This window comes from Carlito syrichta, unplaced genomic scaffold (genome assembly GCF_000164805.1).
Source record: "Carlito syrichta isolate Samal-C Ts95f unplaced genomic scaffold, Tarsius_syrichta-2.0.1 Scaffold304381, whole genome shotgun sequence".
Classification (NCBI taxonomy): domain Eukaryota; kingdom Metazoa; phylum Chordata; class Mammalia; order Primates; family Tarsiidae; genus Carlito; species Carlito syrichta.
The window spans coordinates 229360-254751 of record NW_007248477.1 but is presented as its reverse complement, the minus strand read 5'-3'; the positions used below and the strand labels follow the sequence as shown (position 1 = coordinate 254751).

The window sequence follows — 25392 nt, the reverse complement described above, 5'->3', positions numbered from 1 at the left end:
AGGGCAAGTGCTTGGGCCCTTTGCTCTTCTATTACTGCTCCAGGACTGGCCCTGGTGTCACGCCTTCCTTTATTGTGGTCAGGTGATCACCAGGCTCTCTCTGAGGGGGTTAGGGGGAGTCAGCAGAACTCCCGACCCCCAGCGGCTTGCTAGATGACTTCCTGCTTGGTGATGGTCGGCTGGGGAATGGCGGAAGGTGGTTTGACGATTGTGGTGATGGTTCCTGGCAGGAGCTTGTAGGGCTCAGACCCTGAGCCACCTGGTGGTGAAGGCTGTGGGGTCTCAGGGGTGGCTGGAAGGACAAACAGACAGACAGGGCTGCTCAAAATTCTAGCCTTTGGGGCAGTAAATTAAGAGCCCTGGAAAAGTTTCTCCCTGCCCCCGAGACTTAGTCCCTCTTCTATAAAATAAGATAATTAAATCAGATAATACTTAAAATCTCTTCTCAAACATTCTGTGAGTTCCAGATCATAGCATCTAAGTTCTATGGGGTCTAGAAGGCCCATCTTCCAACTTTCCCATTTGATATGGAGACTTGGGCTGCTTCTTCCAAACCAGTTCCCAGGTCTGACTGTCCCCAAGGGTAATGGGATGAGTGACAGGGAGAAGAAGCAGCAGTTGACGAGACCCAGAGTTAACTGGCTCAAAAAATATCATAACTTGGCTATTTAGAAGGTAAGTAACAGAAACAAATGGGCCCCACCCTCATCACAGGTTTGGAGAACAACTTTGGCCCAATTGGTCAACTTTATTCAGTGGACAACTTTCCTAAAGAACAATCTCAATGAAATGCCAACTCACCTCAGTGGACCACCCCATTCTTTGAAGAACTTTACCCAATGACAAACTCACACTTTGGAGATTTCAGACCATGGTCTAACCTAGTGGCCATCCTTACCCAATGGATAGTCTCATCCAATTGTCTAAGGGATAGCCTTACCCAATTGGGCATCAACGAACACTTATAATTAGGGGACAATGTCACCTCATGGGATTCTCACCCAAAAGATGTCCTCATTCCATTGGTAGCCTCATCTAATGCATTACCTCATCCCCAGGAAAGCTTCGTTCAATACAGGATGTCAGTCACCTTACTGAGCCAACAAGCCTTAACAAATGGACAACTTCACCCCCCATCCCCTACCCTGAAGCATAGAAAACTGTTGTATCTCAGTTCCACCTTCTAGACTCCACCTTCTCCCACCTCCTCTTTTAGACCCCCATCCTCACCCCTTCCAAGATAGAGCCCAGATTGCCCACCTGCCTGCCCCCTGGGCCGGGGCCACTCACACATCTGTCCATTGCTGAGGTGAGTGGGCATCGTGTTGGCAACAATGACATTGGTGCTCATGTGTTCCTGCATCAGGTGAGGGTGCAGGGGGTGGTGGGCATGGGGTGCATCACTGGAGGACCCTACAGGTAGAGAGAAAGTTGATCAGGTGGAGAGTCTGGAATAAGGACCACAGGCCTTGGCATACCATCTTCCTCAGGCGTGGCCAATCAACCTGCCCATCCAACATTGGCAGTGCCTGTTGGGTACCTGTTCCTGGGTTAGCAAATGAGGGCTTACCATTCCTATCCATAGGCTTCAGGGGGTGATGAGAGGACCCAACAAACCAAGAGAACAAAAGTGGTTTGAAAGAAACAAGGTGCACATAAAGAAGCTTCGAGATCATTGACATATTATGATGAGTCATATATTGGTTGCATAGTAATATTAATGGATTTAATAAGTGATTCTCAAACCTCCTTGGCATGCAAGTCCTTCAATCATCTGGTCTCACCTCACCCTTCAGCCTCACCCCCACATCTCTGCTTCAGCCAAGCTGACTCACTTATAGCATCCTGCGTTTTCCTGTCTCAATGCTTTTGCTCTGCTGCTGCCATCAGAGGTGACTTCTCCATCCCCCATGTCCAAAAGTTCAAATCTCAGCTTGTATAGTCTCTCCTTTTGGAAGCCTCTTTTGATTCTCTTTACTCTTCTTCCTCGGTTTTCTCTCAATTCCCACAGTAATTTATCTGTAACCCAACTTTTGAAAACAGTCACTTGTTCTGTCTATGAGCATTACATTTCCAGGTAGATATTTCTTTTTTCTTTAAGGGCCTAGCAAAGTGTCTGGCACACAGTAACTGCTTCAAAAAATGTGTCAGGGAGTGATCATACCATAGAGAGTATAGTCTAGTAACAGGCCAGTGTCAGTAATATGACAATGATGGAATTTTAAGGCTTGGAAGAGACCTCTAAAGTACATCTGTTTCAAAGAAACTAACAATTCTTGAGAACAATTCTTGAGGTACTGGTACAGTTTCCATGTTTTATGTAAATAAATCTTCACAGCAATCCTATAGGGTGGATGCTGTTATTAGGCCACTCTACAGATGAGATGATCATAGGGCCCTGAAAAATCTTCCCCAATTTATCAGGCAACAGATCACAAGCTCCTGATGCTGATCTCAATGATACTTGATTCACCATAGCCTCATATTCACAAGGTCAAAATGAGAATGAAATGAGCAACCACGTGACAGTAATCCCCATTGGGACTGATTTGGGCCCATCAGGAGGCATGCTACAATACCTGAGAAGGTTTTTGGCTGTCACCAAAAGTGCTACTGGCATCTCATAGGTAGAGGCCAAGGATGCAGCTCAACAATGCGCAGGATAGCCTAACACAGCAAAGAATTATCCAGTCCCAAATATCAATAGTGCTGAGGCTGAGAAACCTTGCCCTAGGCCACATCAGCACCATTTACTCTATTGCCTCCAAAATTTCCAGTTCAAGCATCCTCACTTGATTTCACCTCCTGCCCTTCCAGCTCTCTTAGTTTAGTATCGCCACTGTGAAAATTCTTCAGCCCAACGAAGGCTGTCAATTCACTGACCGCCACTCTTCATTCTCTATCACGCCACCTTTATTTCTCTTTGGGTGCAGCAAGATTCCGCGGTCTATCATTCTAACCACTCCCTGGCAGTCACCCTCAACTTCCTCATCATCCCCTTCATAGTCAAACACATTCAAAGGGTTGTCCACTCTTATCTCCACCTCCTCACTCTCGCACTCACGCTCTCTGGAACACTCTCCAATCTGGTTTCCATTTCCCCAGCTCTGACCCTGCTCACCACACAACTGCCAAGGGCCACCACATGCCAAGCCAATGGACACCTCCCTCCTCTCTTCCCCTCCTCCTTCACCTCTCCTTCCTCTCTCTTTCTCTCTCTGTAGAGATTAACCCCAGTAAGTGCTCTGTTCTCCTTCAAACATGCTCTTCTCTTGGATTCTGTAATTTTCCTGCTTTTCTCCTACCCCCATGACTAGCCTTCCTCCATTGTCTTCTCTTCCCTTGACTCCACGGAGCTGCCCTTCAACTTGTGTCTGAGCAACAGACTCATACATTCAACTGACTCCTTGATAACCCAGCCTGAATATCTAATAGCCACTCATGTTTAAGGCAAGTTCCAAACGGATCTCTGGGGTCACTCCTTTACCACCCCCATACCCAGCCTCGAGCTGTTTTTTTGGTCAGTCTTCTCTATCTCAGCAAGTTGCTCCACCATTATTTCTATTCAAAGCCAAGTTGTAGGCTTCATCCATGACTCTTCCTCTTCCTCTCACTCCCCACATCTGATCAGAAAATCCTGTGGGCTCTTCCTCCAAACAGATGTCAAGTTTATTTCCACTGTTCCATTTCCATGGTCCCAGCCTCCATTGTCCTTCACATAACTGGAGACAGTGACTTTCACGGGGTCTCTTGCCTTCACTTTGCCCACCTGAAATTTACTCTCTATCCAACAATCAAAGTGGATCCTTTAAAACGTTAGTCTGATTTCTTCTCCTTACAATGGTTGCAATGAGAATAAAACCCAACTTTCTGCCTGGGGTTCACAAAGCTGTAGGCTTAGGTTCCTGCTCAGTCTCCATCTTCACCTCACGATCTCCCCATCTCACAGCCTTGCCCTTCTTTCTCAAACACACAAACCTCTCCTGCCTCAGGGGCTTGAACCAGTGACTTCTGCTTAGGTTGTTCTCCTGGATTTGAAAGTTTCCATTTCCTTTCATCCATCAGGTCTTAGCACAAGAGTCACCACCTCAGAGTCAGAGTCAGAGTCTCCCTCTGCCCATCTAAAGAGGCACCCTTTTCAGCTAAACCCATCGTATTACCTGTGTGTTTCAAAATCTGTAGTTGCCTTCTTTATTTTATAGTTGGTTATTATCTGTACCCACGAGCCTTTATATACACACACATGCCCATGTGTGCACATACACACTTGTGTATGCACATGCACACCTGGCCCCCAGGAGGGCAAATATCTTGCTCTTTGCTGATAATAACCACCAAGGCTTAGAACAGTGACTCTGGAAGGCTGAGGCAGAAGGATCGCCTGAGCCCAACAGGTCAAGGCTGCGGTGACTGTGAGTATGCCACTGCACTCCGGCCTGGGTGACAGAGTGAAACTCTGACTCACACACACAAAAAAAGAATGGTGACTGGCACATGCGAGTCTCTCACTTCCTGAATAGATAGACCATTGTTCCTGTCTCTCTTTTTCTCAGGGGGAAACTGAGGCACAGGCAGGTTAAGCAACTGGTCCAAAGCCACACCATGGGGAATTCAGGGTGTGGAAAGGTGCCCTTAGGTCTGCGTGAGACTTATCTCCCAGGAGTGCCCCACCCACCCTGCCCATGCCTGTTCCGGACCTCCCAGCAGCATCTCCTGCAGCAGGTTGTCAATCTTGGCCATGCCGAAGAGCTTGATAAACTGGATCTGCTCGATCATTTGCCAGGTGATGCTCTGCAGGGTGGGCAGCAGCAGCAGCAGCTCGCCGAAGCGGCCGCGGGAGTCGTACTGCCGGTCGTTGATGTAGTCCTCCAGGCTCACCTGCACCTGGGAGCGCAGGCGCTTGATCTTGCCCGGGTCACTCAGCCCCTTGGCATCTGCAGGGGTGGGAGGGCAGCAGAGTCAGCTGAGTATCTGGGGAGTCAGGACCCAGATGTTCGCTGACTCGCAGGGCCCAGATAAGAGAGGCCTAGTGACCCGAGATCCCACAGAGAGTCTTTGGCAGTGCCGGGACGAGGACTGAGGATCCTCAACAACCAGAGTACGCTAGCACCGATCGTTGCTGCCAAGACTCAGGCAGAAGATTTTGACCACATTTCCTAAGACACTAAACCAGTGGGGAGGGAGAAGGGATAGAGGGTAGGGCTTCGGGAACATGCCCAGTAGGCACCTAGCAACCTGCTCATCTTACACGTGGGGAAACTGAGGCACAGAGCAAGGAAATGACTTGCCCTGGGTCACACAGCTAGCTGTTGGTAGAGCCATGATGTGAACTTGGGGCTGTGGGCCACTGGTGAGGTCCCCCTCTCCAGACCTCAGCCCATGCTATTTCTGCTATGTCAGAACAGTCTCCCCCTCCCTGGTTCCTGCCTCCTGTCACCTTAGGAACTCATGTTAGGCTGCTCCTCCTCCGGCAAGTCTTCTCCTTTCTTCCCTCCTAAGTCTGTGTCATAAGTGTCCCGGTGTCCCCAGGTTTCTGAGGCTCCTCTATCACTGCTGACCACACAAGATGAACTGTCCTTCCATTAGACTGGGAGCTGTGGGGACCGACATGGGCCCTATCTTCCATTTTAAGCCCATCACCTAGTACCATGCATAGTCCACATCTATTGAACAGACACCGGATGAGGGGTGACAGATGACTGAAAGAATGAATAATGAAATCAAGGGATACGTTCTAGATCCTCAGTCTAGAAGGGCACCCAGGAGGTCATCCAATACTTCAATCTCAACCTTGTGGAGGTAATGCATCGATTTCCTCTTTGATGGCCAAAGGAAGCATCAGAGAGAGAATCCACCATATTTCCAGGGGCCTGTCTCCACTGCACCATGGGGAAGCATTACTTTGTCCCACTGACAAGCATATACTAGGTGCCTCCTACACGCCAGGCCCTGGACTAGGCTCCTTGCCCTTTCAGGCTGCTGCCTCTGACTCAGCCACAGTCATCCTGCACATTTTATGGAGCGAGTCTGTCTGCCCGGCCCTGGGCTGAGCCCTGCCGGGAATGTCGCCCGGGCCTGGAGGGGAATGGAACTAGAAGTCTCTCCCTCTGGCAGAGTAGAGTGGTGTGGGACAAGTAAGAACAGGACTTGACAGATAGACAGTCCAAAGCTGAAGCTCAAATCCAAACTCTGCCATTTCCAGGTGGTATGACCCTGAGCAAGTTCATCACTCTCCCCTGCCTCAGTTTCCTTATCTGCATAGTGGAGATACTAGCAATTCCTACCTCTCAGGCACCACGTTAGCAAGATAATCCATGTCAACTGTCAAAAACAGTGCTTGAAGCCGGGCTCGGTGGCTCAGCCTGTCATCCCGCACCTTTGGGAGGCTGAGGTGAGTGGATTGCCTGAGCCCGCGGGTTCGAGACCCGCCTGGGCAGCAAGACCTCATCTCTACAATAAATCAAAAAATCAGCTGGATGTGGTAGCGCACGCCTGTAATTCCGGCTACTTGGAAGGCTGAGGCGGAAGGATCGCCAGAGCCCAGCAGGTCGAGGCTGCGGTGGCCGGGAGCGGCCACTGCACTCCAGTCTGGGAGACAGAGTGAGACTCCAACTCAAAAAAAAAAAACCAAAAAACAGTGCTTGAGTGAGCATTCAATAAACAGTGCCCACCTTTCTCTTCATCACTACTGTTACTAGGGGTGATCTCTGCAGAGAGGGTCCTAGAACCCAAGACAGTGCCTGGCACACAGTAGGGCCTTTCTGACATGGGAGCAGGGAAGGGCACAAGTCAGCCTCCAGGGCTGAGTCACCTTGACACTGAGAAATGGAAGCAGGCTTTGCAGGGAGAAGTGACTGTGAAGATTCTGCAAAAGTGCAGGTGCCAAGGGTGGTAGACAGAACAGGAAGAAGAGAGCCAGAGCTTAAGGAAGGGGGGAGGCTTTCTCCTCCCTGGACAATCAGAAGACACTGTCCACAGGATACAGAACAAGAAATAAAGGAATAAAAGCACACAACGTAAAGTTGCAAAGATAGCCCACGGAAACACTTAAATAGCAATAAAATACACTGTGAAGATGGGATGGGTGGGAATGGTGATGGAGAAGCAGAATTCTCAGCCATCCTAGGAGGAAAAACATGATCTAAAATAGATACACTAGGAAAGATAAGGCTTTGCATTTTATTCGAACCAGCAAGGTCTCATCCAGAAGAAACAGTTAAAAGGATCAGAGAGTGTTTTGGGGAGCAGCCTTTGGGCTGCAAACAAGGGCTGGGAGGGGGAGAACTATTTGCATTTTAAGTAGTAGAGATATTATTTAGATAATTTTTTTTTTTGAATCAGAGTCTCACTCTGTTGCCCAGGCTGGAGTTCAGGAGAAGCATGCTCATGGCCACAGCAGCCTTGATCTGTTGGGCTCAGGTGATCCTTCTGCCTCAGTGTTCCAAGTTGCTGGATCCACAGGCGTGTTCCACCACACCCGACTAGTTTTTTGATTTATTGTAGAGATGAGGTCTCACCAAGTTGCCCAGGCTGGTCTCGAACCTGTGGGCTCAGGCAGTCCTCTCACCTTGGCCTCCCAAAGTGCTAGGATTATAGGCGTGAGCCACCACACCCAGCCTATTTTGATAACATTTTTTGAGGAAAGAAGCAAAGATGAAAGAGAAGGAAAATAGGAGGTAAGGGGAAAGAAGGAAGGAAGGAGGAAAGTAAAGAAGGGAAAGAAAACCCCAGACCTTTGGAGTCAGCATGCCCTGTCAAGTTATGCCACCCCTTTGAGCCTCAACTTGCTGCATCTGTTCAGTGGAGCTGATGGAAACCACCTCGTGAACCACGAGATGAGGTTGCGAGCTGAGAAATCTGCCAGGGGATCTAGAGTGTCAGGGAAGGGCAGGAGGGGTGGACGGTACCTGGGTCAAAGAAGATGATGGCCTTGAGGCAAGCGTACTCGTTGTCATCAATCTGCAGCTCCTGGAAGGGCAGCACCAGCTCGTCGAGGATACGCATGGACACCCGGTTCATCTCCGCCAGCTCAGGGCAGTGCCGGGGCACGATGTAGTCATTGCCTGGAGGGATGGGTAGGAGGGAGGTGGGCAGTCATCTCGGTGACCCCAGTGCTGGCTTTTCCGCTGGCGAGGTAGCTGGGAAGAGGACCTGAAGGGTCCTTTCACAGATGAAGAGGGAGAGGTGCCGGCCCTCACTCGGCTGAGCCTGGAAGCTGGCTTGCTAGGACTCCTTCACTTAGCCCAGGCTCCATGGACCAACATGTCTCACAAGACTGATATCATTCAAAGACCACTCAGGAGGCACCAAGCATGTAAGTTAAGGAACCCGGTTCTGGGACTGGGGCGCCCCGTGGAATGACTCTACCACTTACAGCTGGCTATATTTGGGGAAATTACTTAACCTCTCTGAGCCTCAGTTTTCTCATCTATAAAATGGGGTGAATAATAGAGCTTCCCTCACAGAGTTGTTGTATTAAAAGAGGTCGTGTTTGTAAAGCAGTTAGCATAGCCCCTGGCATATAATGTGTGCTACATAAGCACTGAGGACAATAAATATGTCACAAAGGCACAGGTGACATGGGCTGAGCCTTGTGCCTTTCCTGACTACCTCTTGCTCCGGCTCCAGAGAGACCGTCAGGGTACATGGGGAGTTCCAGGGATAACTCTGGCTGTGCTCTAACCATGACGCTGGGAATTGTATTCCTTGCATTCCATGGAGACCTGAGACCTGGAATCCTCCATCCACTAGTCTGAGGACAGGGCCACTCCTGACTGGTCTTTTTTGCCTCTGCCTGCTGCCAGGTGCCTCTCCCTTGCCTGGCTGTGTGCCTCACTGGGTGCGCCCCCCGTAGAGCCCGGGCAGTCAGCCTCCCTCCTCACCTAGGAGCAGCACGTCCTTGAACACCATGGACCGCTTGGTGGCTCCAAGCAGCAGATGTTCGCCGGCGTGGGCTCTGAGCAGTGCCACCTGAAAGAGAGAAGGAACACTGTCTGCATCCGCGCCCTCAGGAAGGCCGCTCCTAGCTAACCCACTGACCCTGCGTGAGTCAGCTTAAAGTTTCCCTCTGCCTCTGCTTGCCTGAACTACAAAATGGGCACCATAAAACTGCTGGTTCCTCCCACATCTGAAGAACTAGGAACCTGGAAAGGATTCAGCAGAGACCTGGAAGCGAGGAGAACATGCCCCTAAAGTTGGGGGAGCTTGCGTTGACTTTGCCCTTGAACTACGGTGTCCTTGGGCCAGTAGCTGCTCCCCTGGGCTTCCTCCATGTGCCTGCGAAACTGTAAACAACATTGTGTGTGTGTGTGTTTTTGAGTTTCAAAAGGGTCTACAACCCCAAAAGTTCTAAAAGAATTTCCGGCCTGGCGCAGTGGCTCACGCCTATAACCCTAGCACTTTGGGAGGTGGAGGCGAGAGGATTGCCTGAGCCTGGGGGTTCAAGACCAGCCCGGGCAACTTGGTGAGATCTTGTCTCTACAATAAATCAAGAAAAATTAGCCAGGTATGGTGGTGCACCCTGTAGTTCCAGCTACTTGGAAGGTTGAGGTGAAAGAATTGCCTGAGCATAGCAGGTCTCGGCTGCCGTGGCTGTGAACACACCACTGCACTCCAGTCTGGGCAACAGAGTGAGACTCTGACTCAATACATTAAATAAAATAATAAATCAATCAATAAATAAAATAAAACAATTCCTATCCATGGACCAGCTATGGAGAAAGATGAAGGAAGGGTGCTTTATAACAATGCATACTCTTAGGTCCTGCTACCAGAGACTGATTCTGCAGGTGTGGGGCAGGACTAGGGATCTGCATTAACATACTCCTCTGTTGATTCTGAAGTGCAATTCTGTTAGGGAAATCACTGGTCCGATCCCCATATGTGGCATCCCAGGGATGTCCACTTAACAGTGCAAGACTCTGGGATCCTGAGACAGCATTACAAGGACGTGGATGTAGACGTTGGTTCTCAGGGCTGGTCCTCCCCAAGGCAAAGGTGTGAGCATTGGTCCTTGGTAGAGAATCAGCTTGACAGACTCCTTCTCTGCAGGGGGACAAGGCAAGCCTTTGAAGGCTGGAGTCCTAGTAGGGCCTGCTGACTTGCAAGAGGACATCACCCACCCTTGCACAGCCATCGGCTTCAGTGCTTGCATGAGGACCAAAGGATGGGCTGGCAAGAAATAGCAGCAAGCAAGTAGCTCAAGGGTCTCACCTTCAAGGCCAGATTAGGGAGTCTACAGGTTCTACAGCAAGCCCAATGAGAAGGTTAACATGCTTTTGTTCACTCATTCATTTGATTGTTCACTCTTTCAGTTATCCAATTTTAAACGCCTACCAAATGCCAGACACTTTTTTTAGATAATGGGGACACAGTGTTAAGAAAACAGAGACAAGATCTCTAATCTCAAGGAACTAACATTTTATGATGGAGTGGGGTAGAACAGATAATAAAGTTTAAAAAAAAGTACATAGGACAGAGGGAGATAGGATTAAAAAGCGTGAAGGGAGGAAAAAAGGAAGGAAAGAGGGAGAGAAGGAAGGAACAGAGGAAGGAAGGGGGAAGGAGGAGGGGGAGGGGGAAAGAACAAATGAAGACAGGAAGGAAGGAGGGAACAAAGGAAGGAAGGAAGGAAAGAGGGAGAGAAGGAAGGAAGGGAGGGAGGGAGGGAGGGAAGTCAAGTCAATGGGATAAGAATTTTTTAATTAAAAAAAATTTTTTTTGGTAGAGATAGTCTTGCTATGTTGCCCAGGCTGGTCTCAAACTCTTGGCCTCAAGCAATCCTCCAGCCTTAGCTTCTCAAAGTACTGAAATTACAGATGTGAGCCACTGTGCTCAGTTCAAAAATGGCTACATTAGACGAGGGGGTCAGAGAAGGCCTCCCTAAAGAGGCGAAGTGGTAGATCATGGACAATACCTGGCACAGAGTAAGCCTTCAATAAGTATTTGTCTGAATGAAGGAATAAAGGAAGGAAGGGGTGATGAATGAACGAGCAAACACCTTTATTTCCTCTTTAGATCCAGCCCCTCCTGGGCAGCCACCTGGACCTGCCCGTCCTGTGCCGTTGTGGTTAGAACCTTGTGAGGACGACAGGAAAGGAGGAAGATGGGAGCCAGGCTTGGAGGGGAGCATTCGCGTCCTATGGCCCTGCTGGGAGGCCGAGGACGCTTGCTACTGGGCACCTGCTAGATGTAGACATGGAGCAGGGCTTCCGTCATTCACCCCAGCGGCTTTCATACTGCGAGGCCGAAGACGTGACTTCGAAGCCCAGCTCTGAGCTCACGTGCCCTGTGACCTCAGGCAGATGGCTTTCTCTCTAGGCCTCTGTCCCCGTATCCGATCGGACCCAGCCTCCTAGGTTTCCATGGTCAGATGTCCAAAACACAACAAAAAGCAACATCCTGGGTCGCGTTGACAGAATTGGGGTGTGCTTTGGAGGACAGTGCCACTGTGAAGCACCCGTGTGGGGCAAGCCGGGGTCTTGTTACGCCACAGATGGAGAGCCTGGAGCCCTCTGGGTCCCGGGTTCAACCCCCTGACATGGCAGCTGTTCTAGGGGTGGGCAGACAGGTGGGGAGGGGGTTAATGATTGTCCCGTGTTATTGGCCACCCATCACTGCTCTCTGAGAATGCTCTGAGCCCCAGCCAGGGAGGTTTGGGTGGGAAATCGAGGTTAACAATTGTTCAGCTCGGGGGGATCTTGCTGCCCTGCTAAGCCCCTGGGAAGGAACAGGAGGGATTAAACATTAATGCAGACGCTCCAGCAGAGGGGACCAGGGCCAGGGCACAAGGAGCAGGAGGAAGGTAGGGCGGACTGTCCAAGATCTGACCCTGTTGACTCTGCTAACCAAAGGGGGACCAAGGGAGAGGGTCTCAGTCTGGCCTCTGTGTGAGGCTTCGGATCAGCTGAACCTGTGTTTCCACCCTGCAACATAAGTAGGTTTTCCAGAAGGATCAGGGAGGGCCAAAGCCATGTGGGAAGTCCTGGTCTCTGCAAGTTAAACAGCTACAAGACTTCTCAGAAGCTCTCAGAGACCGGCATGCACTGTCAGTCTCTTGTGCAAAGGTGTGAAACAGGTAAGCACATGCACTGGGGGCTTCCTCCGAAGCAGGGAAGGTAACCTGGTCCCACTCCCCTATCCCAGACAGGAACATTTCTTCAGAGGCCGAGGGGGTGCTCTGGGTGGCAGCCATCCTGTGTAGCATCCCAGAAACTCACCTGTCCTCAGACACTCCCCACCTTCCTTCAGCCCTTTCTTTTCCCCAGGTTATTTTCTGTATTCCAAAGAATGTACTTTGGGAAGTAAGATGCTGACTTAGATCGTTTTCACAAGAAAGCCACCAATGTGTGGGGAGGCCAGCTGTGGCCCAGCCACTCGTGGGCGCTCCAGTCTGTGAGCCTTGTGCTTTTCAGACCGTGAAGTCCTTCGTCCTCCCAACAACACTCTGCCATGGATATTATAATTCCCACTTTACAGATAAGAAAACTGAGGCCCAGAGAGAGGGAGTAGTCTGTCCACGCAGAGAACCAGTATTAGAGCCAGAACTTAAGCCCAAATCTCCTGCTTCCTGGCCCTGGGCCCCCTGTCAACAGCCCTCAGGAGCACTACTCAGTGCAGTGATCAGGAGTCTGGACCTTGGAGCTTCACTGCCTGTTCTAATCCCAGCTGTGCTGCATAGTAGCTGTGTGACCATGAGCAAGTTACTCAGCCTCTCTGCACCCCAGTTTCCTCAGCTATACGATGGGAACAATACTAGTACCGACCTCATGGAGTCGTTGAAGGACTAAATGAGTTAATATTTGTAAAGTGTTTCCAATTGTTCTGGGCACATGTGTGCACTGTGTGTGTCTTGCTAAATAAAGTCAAACCAGTCCAAGGCTGTATCCCAGGGGGCTGGCAGGCTGCTGGCTGCCCAGTGCCCACTCCTGCCCGCCATTCATGCCCCCCCTCACCTGGTCATCCAAGGGGAGCTCGCAGAAGGCTGGGATGTACTTGGCCCATTCCACCAGCACCAGCAGCTGCTCCTTCATGGATTCACAGACATCCGCAATGCTGGCGATCTTCTTGGCCCGGATGTCACCGTTGATCCCGGAGATGGGGGAGGTGATCTGTGGGAGAGGGGACAGGAGAATGCCGGCCATGGCCAGGCCCTCCCCGCACTCCTCGTCTTCTGACAGAGCCGCCTCCCTAGAAAGTTTCTCCATATGTTAGCCTGGTGTGGTGGCATGCGCCTGCAGCCCCAGCTACTTGTGAGGCTGAGATAAGAGGATTACTTGAGCCTGGGAGTTTGAGGCTACAGCGAGCTACAGTTGTGCCCCTGCACTCCAGCCTGAGAGACAGAGTGAGACCCTGACTCAAAAAAAAAAAAAAGAAAAAAGGAAAAGAAAAAAAGAAAGAAAGTTTCCCTGTATGGAATAGGGCAGGGAGAAGGGCTGGATGGTGGGTCTCTTCCAGCTCCAAAGGAAGTGTGGGCCTTCGCCAGCTGCCTGTCCCCTGTCTCCCTTTCCACCAGCTCCTTAGATCCCAAAGAATCTTTCTGCCTTAGAGGAGAAGCAGGCAAAAGTCACCATCCTTATCTGACAGATGAGGCACCCACAGCCCAGAGAGGTGATGCAACTTGCCCAAGGTCACACAGCAAAGATGGACTGGACCCCAACTTGCCACCTCTGTCCACTTGCCCACTGCTGTGCTCTTGGGGCCGAGCTAATCTCAGGCCCTTAGTGAGAGCAAAGACTCTGCTTGGCCCAGGAGATATAGTTAGGGGATGAACCAGAAAGTACCCCGGAGCACCAGACCTGGGTTCAAGTTTTGCCTTTGCTACTAAACTGACTGTGTGAAGCTGGACTCAGTGCCCTTCTGTGATCTGAGGCCCTTTCCTTCATCGGCTCCAGGGCCTGGCTGGGGAGGGCAGAGGTGGAGGAGGTGAGCTCCTCTGGCGGGTACCCTGAAGGGTGGGAAGGCCGCCAGTACCTGCTGGGACAGGACCTCCGCCTGCAGGAGCGCGCTGATGGAGGGAAGGCTGCTGTCCTCATAGCTCGACCTCCGCGTGCTGATCCGGTCCCGCTCGTTCTGGACGGCTGTGAGGAGGCCAGGAGAGGTGAGGAGAGGGAGCAGGGATGGGGCGAGGGGGTGGGAGAGCCTGTGACGGATGGGGAGTGGATGAGGTGCCAGAGGAGAGAGTTCAGCCCAGGAAGAGAGACGGCAGGGCTGTCCCAGAGCAAAGGAAACACAGGGTGGGAAACAGGAGGGGGCATCCAGAGGACAGAGCCCACATCAGCCTGTGGGGTGAGGGGAGATGGACTCTAACTCAGCGTGTGGACGAACTTTCCAAATAGCAGAACTTCCTCAACCCCCAGTGCGGTGGGAGGCTGCAGGAGTGATCCTCCCATCAGGAGGGGCATGTAAGACAGTGATGACTTGCCAAGGGCTAAGATGGGTCTTGAGCATGGTGGAGGGAATCTGATAGATGAAAGACTTCCAAGCTCTGTTCCAGACAAGGGTCCCTTTCTTTACAAATGAAAGTGGGTAAAATAAGCGAAACATATTGCTCTGGGCAGCATGGAGATGGCCAGGGCCTCCTGAGTAAGAGGACCTGGCCCCGCCAGCCTTGCCGGTTTCCTCCGTCAGCCAAAGCTGCATGTGCTCCAGACTAGCCTTCTCAGAGTCTGCAAGGCCAAGCTGTCTCTCTCCCGCCCTGCTGCAGGGCTCTCCTCGGCACTCAGGGATCCTGGGCCGCAGTCCACCAGGGCCTCATGCCCCACTGCCCACCCCCACCCGGGTCAGTCCTGGCCTAAGACATAAGCCTCCCTTGGAGTCCAAGAGGCCTCGCTGTGGAGTGAAGCAGAAGGCGGGAGGAAGAGGCTAAAGGAGACCTGGGTTCGTCTGGAACTTGCCATGCATTCTCTGTGTACTGGTGGGAATCGCAGCCTCTCTCTGGGCCTCAGTCTCCCCATTCTTCCAGTCCCATGGCCAGAGCCTGGGCATCTTGCTCTGCCTCCCTGCCCTAACACCCCACGTACCATGAGTGGCCTGACAAAACAGACCCACTGCTTCCGCCCTGCTTGGGGCCCTGCTGTCTCCCTGCACTGGAACAGGCCTCCTCTTGGGCTCCCACTCTGGCCTCGTGGCTCTCGTCTGTACTCCTCTCAGAAGACAGAGGGATCCATTCAAACACGCCCAGGTCACGTTCCCCGTGGCTCAAAACCGGTGTCTCCCGGCCTCAAGTCCTCACGATGGACCTTCCTCTCCTCCCACTCCCAGGTTTTTCTCCAGTCACCGCTCCCGCCAAGCCCCCTCCCTGTGCACACTCTCCCTCTGGGCCTTGGCTGCTGCTCTTCCTGCTGCCTGGAATTCTCTTTCCTGTCTCCGTACAAATATTGCCTCTCCTATCGCCTCTCTGGCCACCCTCCCCGACATGGCCCTCCATGCCCTGCCCCCTCCCTGCTTTATTTTTCTTCAAGGCCCTTATTGTAGGATTGTTAGTCTCTTGGTTCTCTGCCTCTCTATGAGAAGGAAAGCTTCAGAAAGCCCAAACTTCATCCTTCTTGTTCACTGCTGGAACCCCGGCAACTGGAAAGAGTCGGGCGTGCAGTAGGTGCTCAATAAATACGTGTGGAGTGAGTGAAAGAAGGTGTTGGATAGCTGGTCATCGTGACTCATGCCTGTAATCCCAGCACTTTGGGAGGCTGAGGCAAGAGGATCGCTTGAACTCAGAAGTACAAGACCAGTCTGCGTAATATAGTAAGACCTCATCTCTACAAAAAAGTTAAAAAATTAGCCAGGCGTGGTGGTGTGTGCCTGTAGCTACTCAAGAGGTTGAGGCAGAAGGATCACCTGAGCCTAGGAGTTCGAGGCTGTGGTAAGCTGTGATGATGCTACTGCACTCCAGTCTAGGTGACAGGGAGACCACAACTCAAATAATAATAAAAACAGTAATAATAATAATAATAATAAAGGCATTGGATGATAGACGCTCTCTCCTTACAAACACGGAACATTGGCATCCCAGTGACTCAACCTTCTCTTGGTTTTCACACATTATTAAAATTCGATATTAAAAGTCAAATAGTTTACATAGAGCCTGGGAGTCTATCAGATATAATCTCTGGGCTGGGTGGGGTGGCTCACACCTACAGTCCCAGAATTTTGGGAGGCTGAGGCAGGAGGATCACTTGAGGCTAGGAGTTCGAGACCAGCCTGGGCAACATGGCAAGACTCTGCCTCTATTTTTAAAATGACAATTTAAAAAGAAATCTCCTCTCAGACCGACCGCATGGAGGGGGCTGGTGCAGATAACCGCTCCCCTGCCTGGGCTCACCCTGCCTGCTCACACCCCTCGCACGCAGCCGCCTGCCAGCACCCACACCCACCAGGGCGCCGAGTGGCCGGCGGGCGGAATGAAAGGGCTGCTGTCAGCAGCTGCGGATAGGGCTCCTCAAGGTTAGGCGGGCGTTATCAGTGCCCGGCGCGAGCTCAGTCACGGAATGATGTTTTCCAAATGTTTGCTCAGTATTAGCAGGGTCGGGGACCTAATGTAACTTCTATTGAATATTAACCGGCCCGGGCAGTGGCGGAGAGGAGCTGAGGCGATCTTCCCAGAGAACCCCAGGATGGGGGCCCGGGGAAGCAGAGCTTCCGAGGAAGGTCCCGTTGGATGGCCTCTGGCCCGTCAGCAACCTCGCCTCCTGCAACCCCTCTGGTCCTGCTTTCTGAACCGGGTTTTGGATGCTGGGAGCCGGCCCTGGGTCTGACAGCTGAGGTCCAGGCAGGTGTCTGTCTCCCTGGCCTTGGGTCGTTGGAAAGAATTTCTGGCCTGTTGGTGGCCCGCTGACCCCCAGGTTTCTCCCAGGAGTCTTTGTCCCTCCATGGATATTCCAGCCACTGTGGAACGTCCTCTGGCCAAGACTGTCAAGCCTATTTAAGCCCTTCCCTGTGGTAGAGAAGAACTGATCACTTCAAGTTTCATTACAAGAGCTTGGTGTCTGCTCAGCTCTAGGGAGACTGAGTTCCACCCTTGACCCATCACATCACCTCTCTGGTCTCAGTTTCCTCATCTGAGAGAATGAAGTTGATGACCTCTCGTCTTTAATCCCAGACTTCCAGCTTGTGCTTCCTGGTCCTCAAGGGACTATGAGGACTTTGGGGTTCCTGTACCCAAATTCTCCTAAGGTCATTAAGAAAAATAAATGAAAACTTGTCCCAACTCTCCTGATCGGTGAGACTCCATGAGGTCTTTCTTTTGACCTCGGGAGCGTCCCATCTGCTTGAGGAGGGGTCTATAAGAGTTGAGCCGAGTTGGCAATATCCCTTCTCCCCAGGCCTTGACCTCAGTGCAACTGGACACTCAGTCACCCTGGCCCATCTTCAAAATGACCCAGCGACTACATGGGTCACAATCTTCCTGTCAACCCAGGCATGTAAATAAACACCAGCGTTTACTGGCCATGTTCACTTGCCATCCGCCAACTCTCCTGTCCTCATGGCAGAACGTCAGTTTCCCTTGGACCAAGAAGCAAGTGGCCATTTTCAAGGCTGAGCTGAGGCTGGGGCTCTCCTTACCTTTCGGATCTGGTTCGGGTCCTGCTGGCTCTGTGGCAGCTCAGCAGAGGACCAGGGCACAAACCACATGTCCTGGCGGGTAGTGTGAACTTCTACAGGTAGGTCAATGGTTAGCTAGACTCATGGGGCTAAAGGGATCATTATCCAACTATCTCATTTTATACAGGGGGAAACTGGAGCCCAGAAAGGTAGAAACGTCCCTAAAGCGACACGGGTGAAAATGACTAGAAGTTTAACAAGAGACACAAACAAAGACACATGCAGGACCAGGCTGCATCCGGCTAGGGAGGGAGCCACCTTCCAGCCTGTCTGCCACCTGCCCATCAAAGGACCTGAAATGTCACCATGAGAGTCATTCTCTCAAACACAGTGCCCTCTGGGCAACTGCAGTGCCTAGAATCTTGGGCTGGTAGGTCGACAGATTCACTGACTGCAACAGCTACAACGTGTTAGACCCTTGGGTTGCAGCTCTCAATCTCTTTCTTGTCTCCAAGTGTACATGCCCATTCATAACACTTCCCGTTCCAAAAAGCAGAAGTGAGCATCGGTGAGAGAGGCTCAGCTCCATTGGGAACTGAGTCGGGGAGAGGAGGGGGTGTTGGCAGTTAGAGAAAGTCCTGCCTTTAGTTAGAGAACCACTGAAGTCTGGATGTTGAAATGGTGGTGTTCAGAGCAGGAGCAGACCACCCACTCCTTCATCAGTATTAGCAAATTCAGATTTTCCCATGAGCCCGTGAGCTCAGACTAAGGCCCTGTAGGGCTGGGGGCAGTGTCTCATGTCTGCAATCCCAGTACTTTGGGAGGCCTAGGCAGGAGGATTGCTTGAGCCCGGGAGTTTGAGACCAGCCTGGGCAACATAGTGAGACCTAGTCTCTATATTTAAAAAACAAACAAACAAAAACAAAACCTGGTAGGGATGAGACACAGAAGATATTTCTAAGGGGGTGGAGAAAACAGCGGATCAGAGGCAGAGATTAGTGGGGGCTGCCAAAACCTTTTCTCTCCTCCTTCTCAGAGGACCTGGGCAGATTGGGTCCTGGGTTCCCACTTCCGGGGTTGGGTGTGCGTCTTTGTGTGGAACTATACCAGGGTTTGGTTGCCCTGGCATGGCTGTGGGTGAGAAGTGAAGGTGGGGGCTTGACCCAGAGCTGGGAGAGTAAGTTGAGAGGCGAAGGGGTTGGAGAGATTTGAAAATGAACTCAAGTCACTTTGAAAAGCAGTTAGAAGATGTTTGCTTCCTGTGCTTGGGCTGAAGACAATTTTAAATGTTCCTGGGGTCTGGAGCCATGAGGTAGAGCACTGAAGTGATGTCCAAGCAGCACGAAGCTCTGGGTTCAAACCCCAGATCTCCCAGTGACCAGCAGTGGGGCCTTGGACAAGTCGCTTCACCACTTGGCCTCGGTTCCCTCATCATGAAAGGGGAATCGAGATGTAGTTCCAGCTACACAGGGTCATTGTGAGAATGAAATGAGATAGGAAATAGGCGGAAAAAACCTAGTCCGGTGCCAGGGGCAGGAGACCCGACAAGTCTTAATCCATGTTGTCTTCTCATCCTGCTCCGTCCAGGATGGGTCTGGTGCCCTGTTCCCCTTTTCTAGTGTGAGCACTTTGGAGATCATCTGACACCCAGGAAGGAAGACTAAGGAAACTGGGGCCCTCATCCCTGGGAGGAAGTTCGGGTGTAGGGCTCCCATCTCCATCATCCTTGTGAGGTTGAGGTGATGGGTACATGGATGTCTATGACATCATTCTCTATGCTTTCCCTAATGCTGGGAATATTATAATAAGAAAAACCACCCAGCATGGCTGCCCTGTGGTGGCACAGGTGGGCTGGGGTGGTGGTTGCTGGGAGCCTGCTTAGCCGAGTGGGAGCTTATCTCGCTGAGTCTTTCTCAAGACCAAGCCCAGCCGCTCCCTGTGGTCAGATTTCCAGGCCCTCCCTCCTCTCAGCCATTAGCTAGTCACCCCAGGGCCTGTCACCGAGTCATAAAATGTGGCTCTAGTTGTAAATAACTGTGGGGAGCTGTGGGCATGGGTGGGGCAGCGGGCAGTGGGGTGAGGGAGGCGAGACTCACCTTCCTTCTTCATGCCAGCCCGGAAGCACTTCTTAAGCCTGCAGTAGCGACACTGGTTCCTCTTGTCCTTGTCCACCACGCACTGACGGTTAAACCTGGGGAGGGCTTTGGATGGTTGGATGGAGAAGACACAACGTTCCCCTCCTCGAACAGATCTAGGGCCCTGGCCATCCAGGGCCATCCCCTCCTCTGTGCTCTATTCCCTCATCCCAGGAGTTCTTTTTTTTTTTTTTTTGAGTTGGAGTCTCACTCTGTCACCCAGGATGGAGTACAGTGACACACTCACGGCCACCCCAACATTGACCTGCTGAGCTCCGGCAATCCTTCCACCTCAGCCTTCCAAGTAGTTGGAACTACAGGCACACACTACTGCACTGGCTAATTTTTCATGTATTGGAGAGATGAGGTCTCACCAAGTTGCCCAGGCTGGTCTCGAACCCATGGGCTCAGGCAATCCACTCGCCATGGCCTCCCAAAGTGCTGGGATTACAGGCTGAACCACCAAGCCCAGCCTCCCAGGAGTTCTTGTGCGAACCCACCAGGAGCTGGCGAGGTCCTGTGGACTCTCTAAGAATCCAATCCCATCCCACTAAACATGGAGAAACTGAGGCTCAGAGAGGCCACATGTGGCCCTGGCTCACTCCGCAGGTTGGCGGTAGGGCTGAGTTGGGAGCCTTGGTCTCTTGAGGACCAGAGCACTGCTATTTCCACCATGTCCTATAAAAGCCCAGGACCCAGAGCAGACCCCTGGTTGTGGCTTTGAGTGCATATTTGGTCCACAAGCCTCTCTCTGGAGGGAGATAAAAAGTGGAGGTGGTGGTGATGGGTGGGGTCCTGAGTGCCAACACTGACTCTGCTGTTGATTCACGCTGGGTGACCTTGGGCAAATGCCTAGCCCTCCAAGCCCCAGCTTCCTCATCCATAAAATGGTAATGACAAGAGTAACCATCACAGAGCTGTGTTGACAGGTGAGATGAGGTTGTGCGTGGATGGGCGTGGTATCTGCACATGGCCTGCACTCATGGCTGACAGCTGCTATGATGCTCCTATTGTTACTAGAACAGGAGATGCTTTTGAAGGAGGGCTCTCTAAGGCTTGGGAAGCCCTTGAGTTAGGCGCAAAGCCTGCGGCCAATCTCCTATTCGTTCCAGAAAAAGCACTAAGTCAGAGGATGGGCCCATTCTTCCAGGCTTCAGAGGAGGCTTGATCCTAAGCCTCAGCTACCTAATGGAAAAAATAACGATGGGCTCCCAGGGATGGTGAAATAGACGTGAAGACTCAGCATGGCGTCTGGCAATGGACAGTGCTCACTAAGGGGCAGCCAGGGCTCTAGATCAGCAAATGCGTTTCTAGAATAGATGCTCTTCCTTGGATCCACAAAGCCCCGGAAGCCAGAACAGCCTTGAAGGCCTTGAAGGGCAGACACCTCTGGGACGCGCTCAGGGAGAAGACAGACTCGGGGACATGAGCCTGAGTGCCCATTTCCCAGTCAGAGAAATCGAGACTCTGCACAGGGGGCTCCTCACCTGCAGGAGTACATGTGGTTCTTCCGCACGCTCCTCCGGAAGAAGCCCTTGCAGCCGTCACAGCTTGAGGCGCCGTAGTGTTTGCCCGTGGCCCGGTCCCCGCAGATGGCGCACAGGGCGCTGACACCCAGGCTGTTGGGCGCGTTGAGGTTGGTGCCTTCTGACGGGGACGTGTCTGCACCAGAAGAGAAGGGAGTGAGGCCTTGGGAGGGGCAGAAAGTCAGAAATCAAAAGGAGCTGTGGGGGGATCTTTCCAGGGCTTCAGCTGATCTCCCCCTTCAGTGACATCTGGGTGTCACTCGGTCGTTTGGAACTTCAGTTTCTGTAAACTGGGGATGGTTTACAGATGTGACACTGACTTCACAGAGCTATTAGTGAGGTCTGCGTCTCCTCGTGGGAGAGATTCTCTGGGGAGCAGAGAAGACATGCACCAAGAACAGTCACTCATTTGCCTTCCTGGAGGGGCATGGCAGGGTCAGGGCATGTCTCGAGAATTCTCCCTACTGCATCTATAAGCACGAGGAGGGGCTACGAGGCCAGAACACCAAGAGCCTGGGGCACTAAGCTGCTGCCACACTAACTCACCTGTGACCTTGGGCAAGTTCCTTTTCCTCGCTACAGTTTCCCTTGGGTCTCAGTTTCCCCAATTATAAAAGGGAGCAGTTTGGTCTGATTGTTTTCAAATTTTAAAATAGTATTTGCAGGTGAATCCCCTTTCTGTTAATAAGCAATCTTCCACTAAGGATAGGCCCTTTGAAGAAGATGGTCATGCCATGGTCCATGCCCCCAGAAAAACGCAAGCGTGTACACAGCACACAGTCCGCACATCCGCATGCACACACATACACGCGTTTCATAGAAACCTTGAATCTGATCTTGGATTCCCAAGGGAAGCCTGGTTAAGCCCTGGAGAGGGTATCACAATGCAGTAAGAGCTCAGACTCGGGAGGGCTTCCGCCTGGGATCCTGGCCTTCCACCCAGGGTCCTGCCCCAGCGTGCCCACTTTTTAGCTGTGTTCATTTACTTCTTCACGTCTTTGTTTCGTCACTTGTGAAATGGGGAACATAATAATCCCCTGGGTTCTTATGAGATTCAGTGAAACCGTGTGTATAAATGGCTTGGTGCCCAGTAAGCACTGCAGCAGTGTTTGTGAAACTCAAGCTTTACTACAGAAGGAAACTCTTGACGCTCAGGACGTCCAGGTTTGGTGCACAGGCAGGCACCACCCCATCTCAGCAAGCCATCACCCTGTGAAGCATCTAAGATTCCGAGTGTGCCCAGGACACAGCCCCCTCCACTTGGTGAATTATTCCTGGAGGTGGGGATAATTGTTAAGCCGCGCTGGTGCCCTTTCTCCCTCAGTCTCTCCTTCCCCGACCCCCGGGGAGAGCTGACCTCCCAACTCCCAGCCACTCAGGGGGTGTCTGGGAAGGGGTTCCCACCTACTAGGTGGGGTGGATTGTCAGGTGTATCGTCTCCCCCAGGTCAGCCAATCTCAACCCCATCTTCCAGATGAGGACACTGAGGCTCAGAGAGTTCCAGCGATTTGTCCAGGGTCATCACACCGCCGCTAGGGAGGGCCCAGGTTTATGGTCCAGGTGTGTGGACAATGCTGGCCGTGCTGCACGTGTTGGTGTCTGCTGGGGCTTGTGACACACAAGGAGCTCTTCCTCCTCCTCCTGCTGCTGCACTGGGGGTGAGGATGAGGGGTGCATATCTTGGGAGCTTCTGAGCCTCTGGCCTAGGATGTGCTCAAAGCACACTGGGGCCAGGCATGATGGTTCACACCTGTAATCCCAGCACTTTGGGAGGCTGAGGCAGAAGGATGGCTTGAGCCCAGGAGTTTGAGACCAGACTAGGCAACATAGCAAGTCTCTGTCTCTACAAAAGATAACAATATTAACCAGGCATGGTGGCATGCACCTGTAGTCCCAACTACTCAGGAGGCTGAGGCAGAAGGATTGACTGAGCTCTAGAGGTTGAGGCTGTGGTGAGCTGTGATTGTGTCACTGCACTCCAGCCTGGGTGAGACCGTGACTCAGCCCCCACCTTCCAAAAAAAACCACTTTAGATGATAGCCTCACATAACTCCAACCCTCAGACCACTTCCAACTCCAGCAGGGGAGGCTGGAGACCCTTCCAGCAGATGATCAGAGTCCTTGAGACGACCCATGCGGGGGACGGGGCCAGTTACCAGGGCTGAGCGACAGACACCTATTTATCCTCTGTATAGCCCTAGGAGGCAAGCAACTGTTATGGATCCCTGTCTTACAGATAAGGATACTGAGGTTTGGAGGGAAAATGGCTTGCTGGGTCTGCACAGGTAGGAAGGGCCTATGTCAGGTTTGAACCCAGATCTTTCTGGTTCCAGAGCTAGAGGCTGTCTTTCTTGTCTTTGAGATGCCCAGTTGAGGGGCTTGGCCTTTGCCTCTGGGGCCCACGGTTCCTAGGCTCTGGAAGAGTAATGGGGCTGGCAGCCCAGGGTTGGGTGGTGATCAGGATTGTGATACCACGTTCTATTCCAGTTGGGTCACACAACACCTGCCAAGTGCAACAGCAACTTGCAGGCCATTTCCGGTGTATTTTTGCCTCGAGCCCCTCACATGGTCCTCGGACACTCCTAAAAGCTGGCTAGCCAGCTGGCCCGGGGTGATGTAGCACATTTTAGAGAAGATATAGAGGCCAGGAGGGGTGGTCACACAATGAGTGACAGCAGGGGTGGGTGAGCACCTGGTGAGAATGACCACAAGCAGTGGCCGGCGGCTGCCTCCTCATTCTAGCTGAGCTGCCTCCAAGCTCCCAGACCTCGACTGGAGCCATAGCCTGACACCGGCTGTGTAACTCCAGTTCATGGAAAGAAGCAGACAGGCTGACCTCAGCCAGCTGCCACCTCTTCTCTGAGGCTAGCCTGGGACGCAGGGGACACTTCCTCCCCAGGATGGGCTTCTAGGCCTCTTCCTCCCTCTCCCACCTCCTTGTGGAGAACCGCCCACTACCTCCAGACGTGCACTTCGTGATGTTAGAGCAGGTGTATAAACCTGGGGAGAAGCACTTGGGCAACCAACTCTGCTCAGAAACAGATGGACGTGCTGCTGATATGAGTCTCATCTGGCAAATGGCAACATAACACACTTGCACACCTGCGGGTGCTGGCACTCTCTACAGTCCAGGGGACGTGCACGTGTACACAGCAGGCACAACATGAGCACACGACGAATGCCCATGCAGGATAAATGTGAAGAAAGCACAGAGCACGCGAACATTCCATATCGCGACACATGCACTTGGTGGCCTGCATACACAGCACATGTGTACAAACATCCAGACACATATACACTGTCACATACATAAACCACACACACACACACACACACACACACACACACACACACACACACACACACACCCCCAATGAACAAACACAAAGGGAAATAGACATGGAACACGCACACACAGTCAAATGAACACAAGTACGCAAATGCGTCCCCTAAGGAACACGCTTGTTGGTAGAGGACACTCGCATAGAAACTCACGACCGCACTCTGCTGCTTTGCCTTCCCATGAGCAAAACTTCCCGGAGAACGCCATTTCCCTAAGCACCAGCTACCCTAGGAAAATCCCAAAGACACTCTGAAATGCAGTTGTGCCTGCGGCCACCACCTCCGGGGACAGGACATCCCTTCACATAGCGCTGGAGCTGGGCCAAAGGGGTTCCAGAAGGGGTCGTGTCGGGCTGAATCACTGCAGCTGGACGCCAAGAGGGAGTTCATCACCATGTCACGGCGCCCAGGAGAGCAGCTGTGAGGTGACGCGAACTGGAAGGGCCTGGGGGAACCCCTGGGATCTACCTTTGCTGGACATTTGCCTTCACCTGGTTGCGGTACCCGGGCACAGGTGCTTTACCTGGCAACACCTGTGCTGGTCGATAAGGCCAACCTACCATCTTCCATCATCCTCCTCCTGCACCCGGCACACCTGCCCCCACCTACCATTGCCCATCGTCAACACCTGCACATTCTCAAATTCCAGGGTGGTGTAGGCCGGGTCCAGCGCCGCACTGTAATCAGCCATGTCCATGTCGACCAGGGTTTTGGAGAGGCGCATTCTCCCCTGCCTCCACGCCTCAGCCCCCTGCGCTGCCCAGGATGTCCACCCCAAGGCTCTGGGCTGAGCCCCAGCCCCTGTCCTCCGCCTTCCCACCACCTCCTCCAGGTGCCCTCTCTGCTTTCCT

At 52.3% G+C, this 25392-nt stretch overlaps 1 protein-coding gene across 2 annotated transcripts; it reads right to left on the bottom strand.

Moving 5' to 3' along the window:
• Nucleotides 1-25392, bottom strand: HNF4A (hepatocyte nuclear factor 4 alpha). Of its 2 annotated transcripts, none has more exons than XM_008059818.1 (10): nt 25151-25392; nt 21161-21335; nt 19635-19729; nt 13972-14078; nt 12954-13109; nt 8883-8970; nt 7908-8063; nt 4698-4934; nt 1261-1413; nt 1-292 (listed from the first exon to the last, which is right to left on the bottom strand). In XM_008059818.1, exons 1-10 carry the CDS (start codon nt 25263-25265, stop codon nt 150-152), a joined length of 1425 nt encoding a protein of 474 aa, XP_008058009.1. In that variant the 5' UTR covers nt 25266-25392; the 3' UTR covers nt 1-149. The 2 variants fall into 2 exon arrangements, with proteins under 2 accessions (XP_008058009.1, XP_008058010.1); XM_008059819.1 differs by having other exon boundaries at nt 150-292; nt 1291-1413.

Bases quoted from the DNA above. Each gene is read 5' to 3' on its own strand.
- HNF4A (XM_008059818.1), bottom strand. From the start codon at position 25,265: ATGCGCCTCTCCAAAACCCTGGTCGACATGGACATGGCTGATTACAGT. The intron at 13,110-13,971 runs GTACTGGCGGCC...CCTCTCCCACAG, and splicing joins CGGAGGTCCTGTCCCAGCAG to ATCACCTCCCCCATCTCCGG. The intron at 1,414-4,697 runs GTCCGGAACAGG...CTCTACCTGTAG, and splicing joins GCAGGAGATGCTGCTGGGAG to GGTCCTCCAGTGATGCACCC.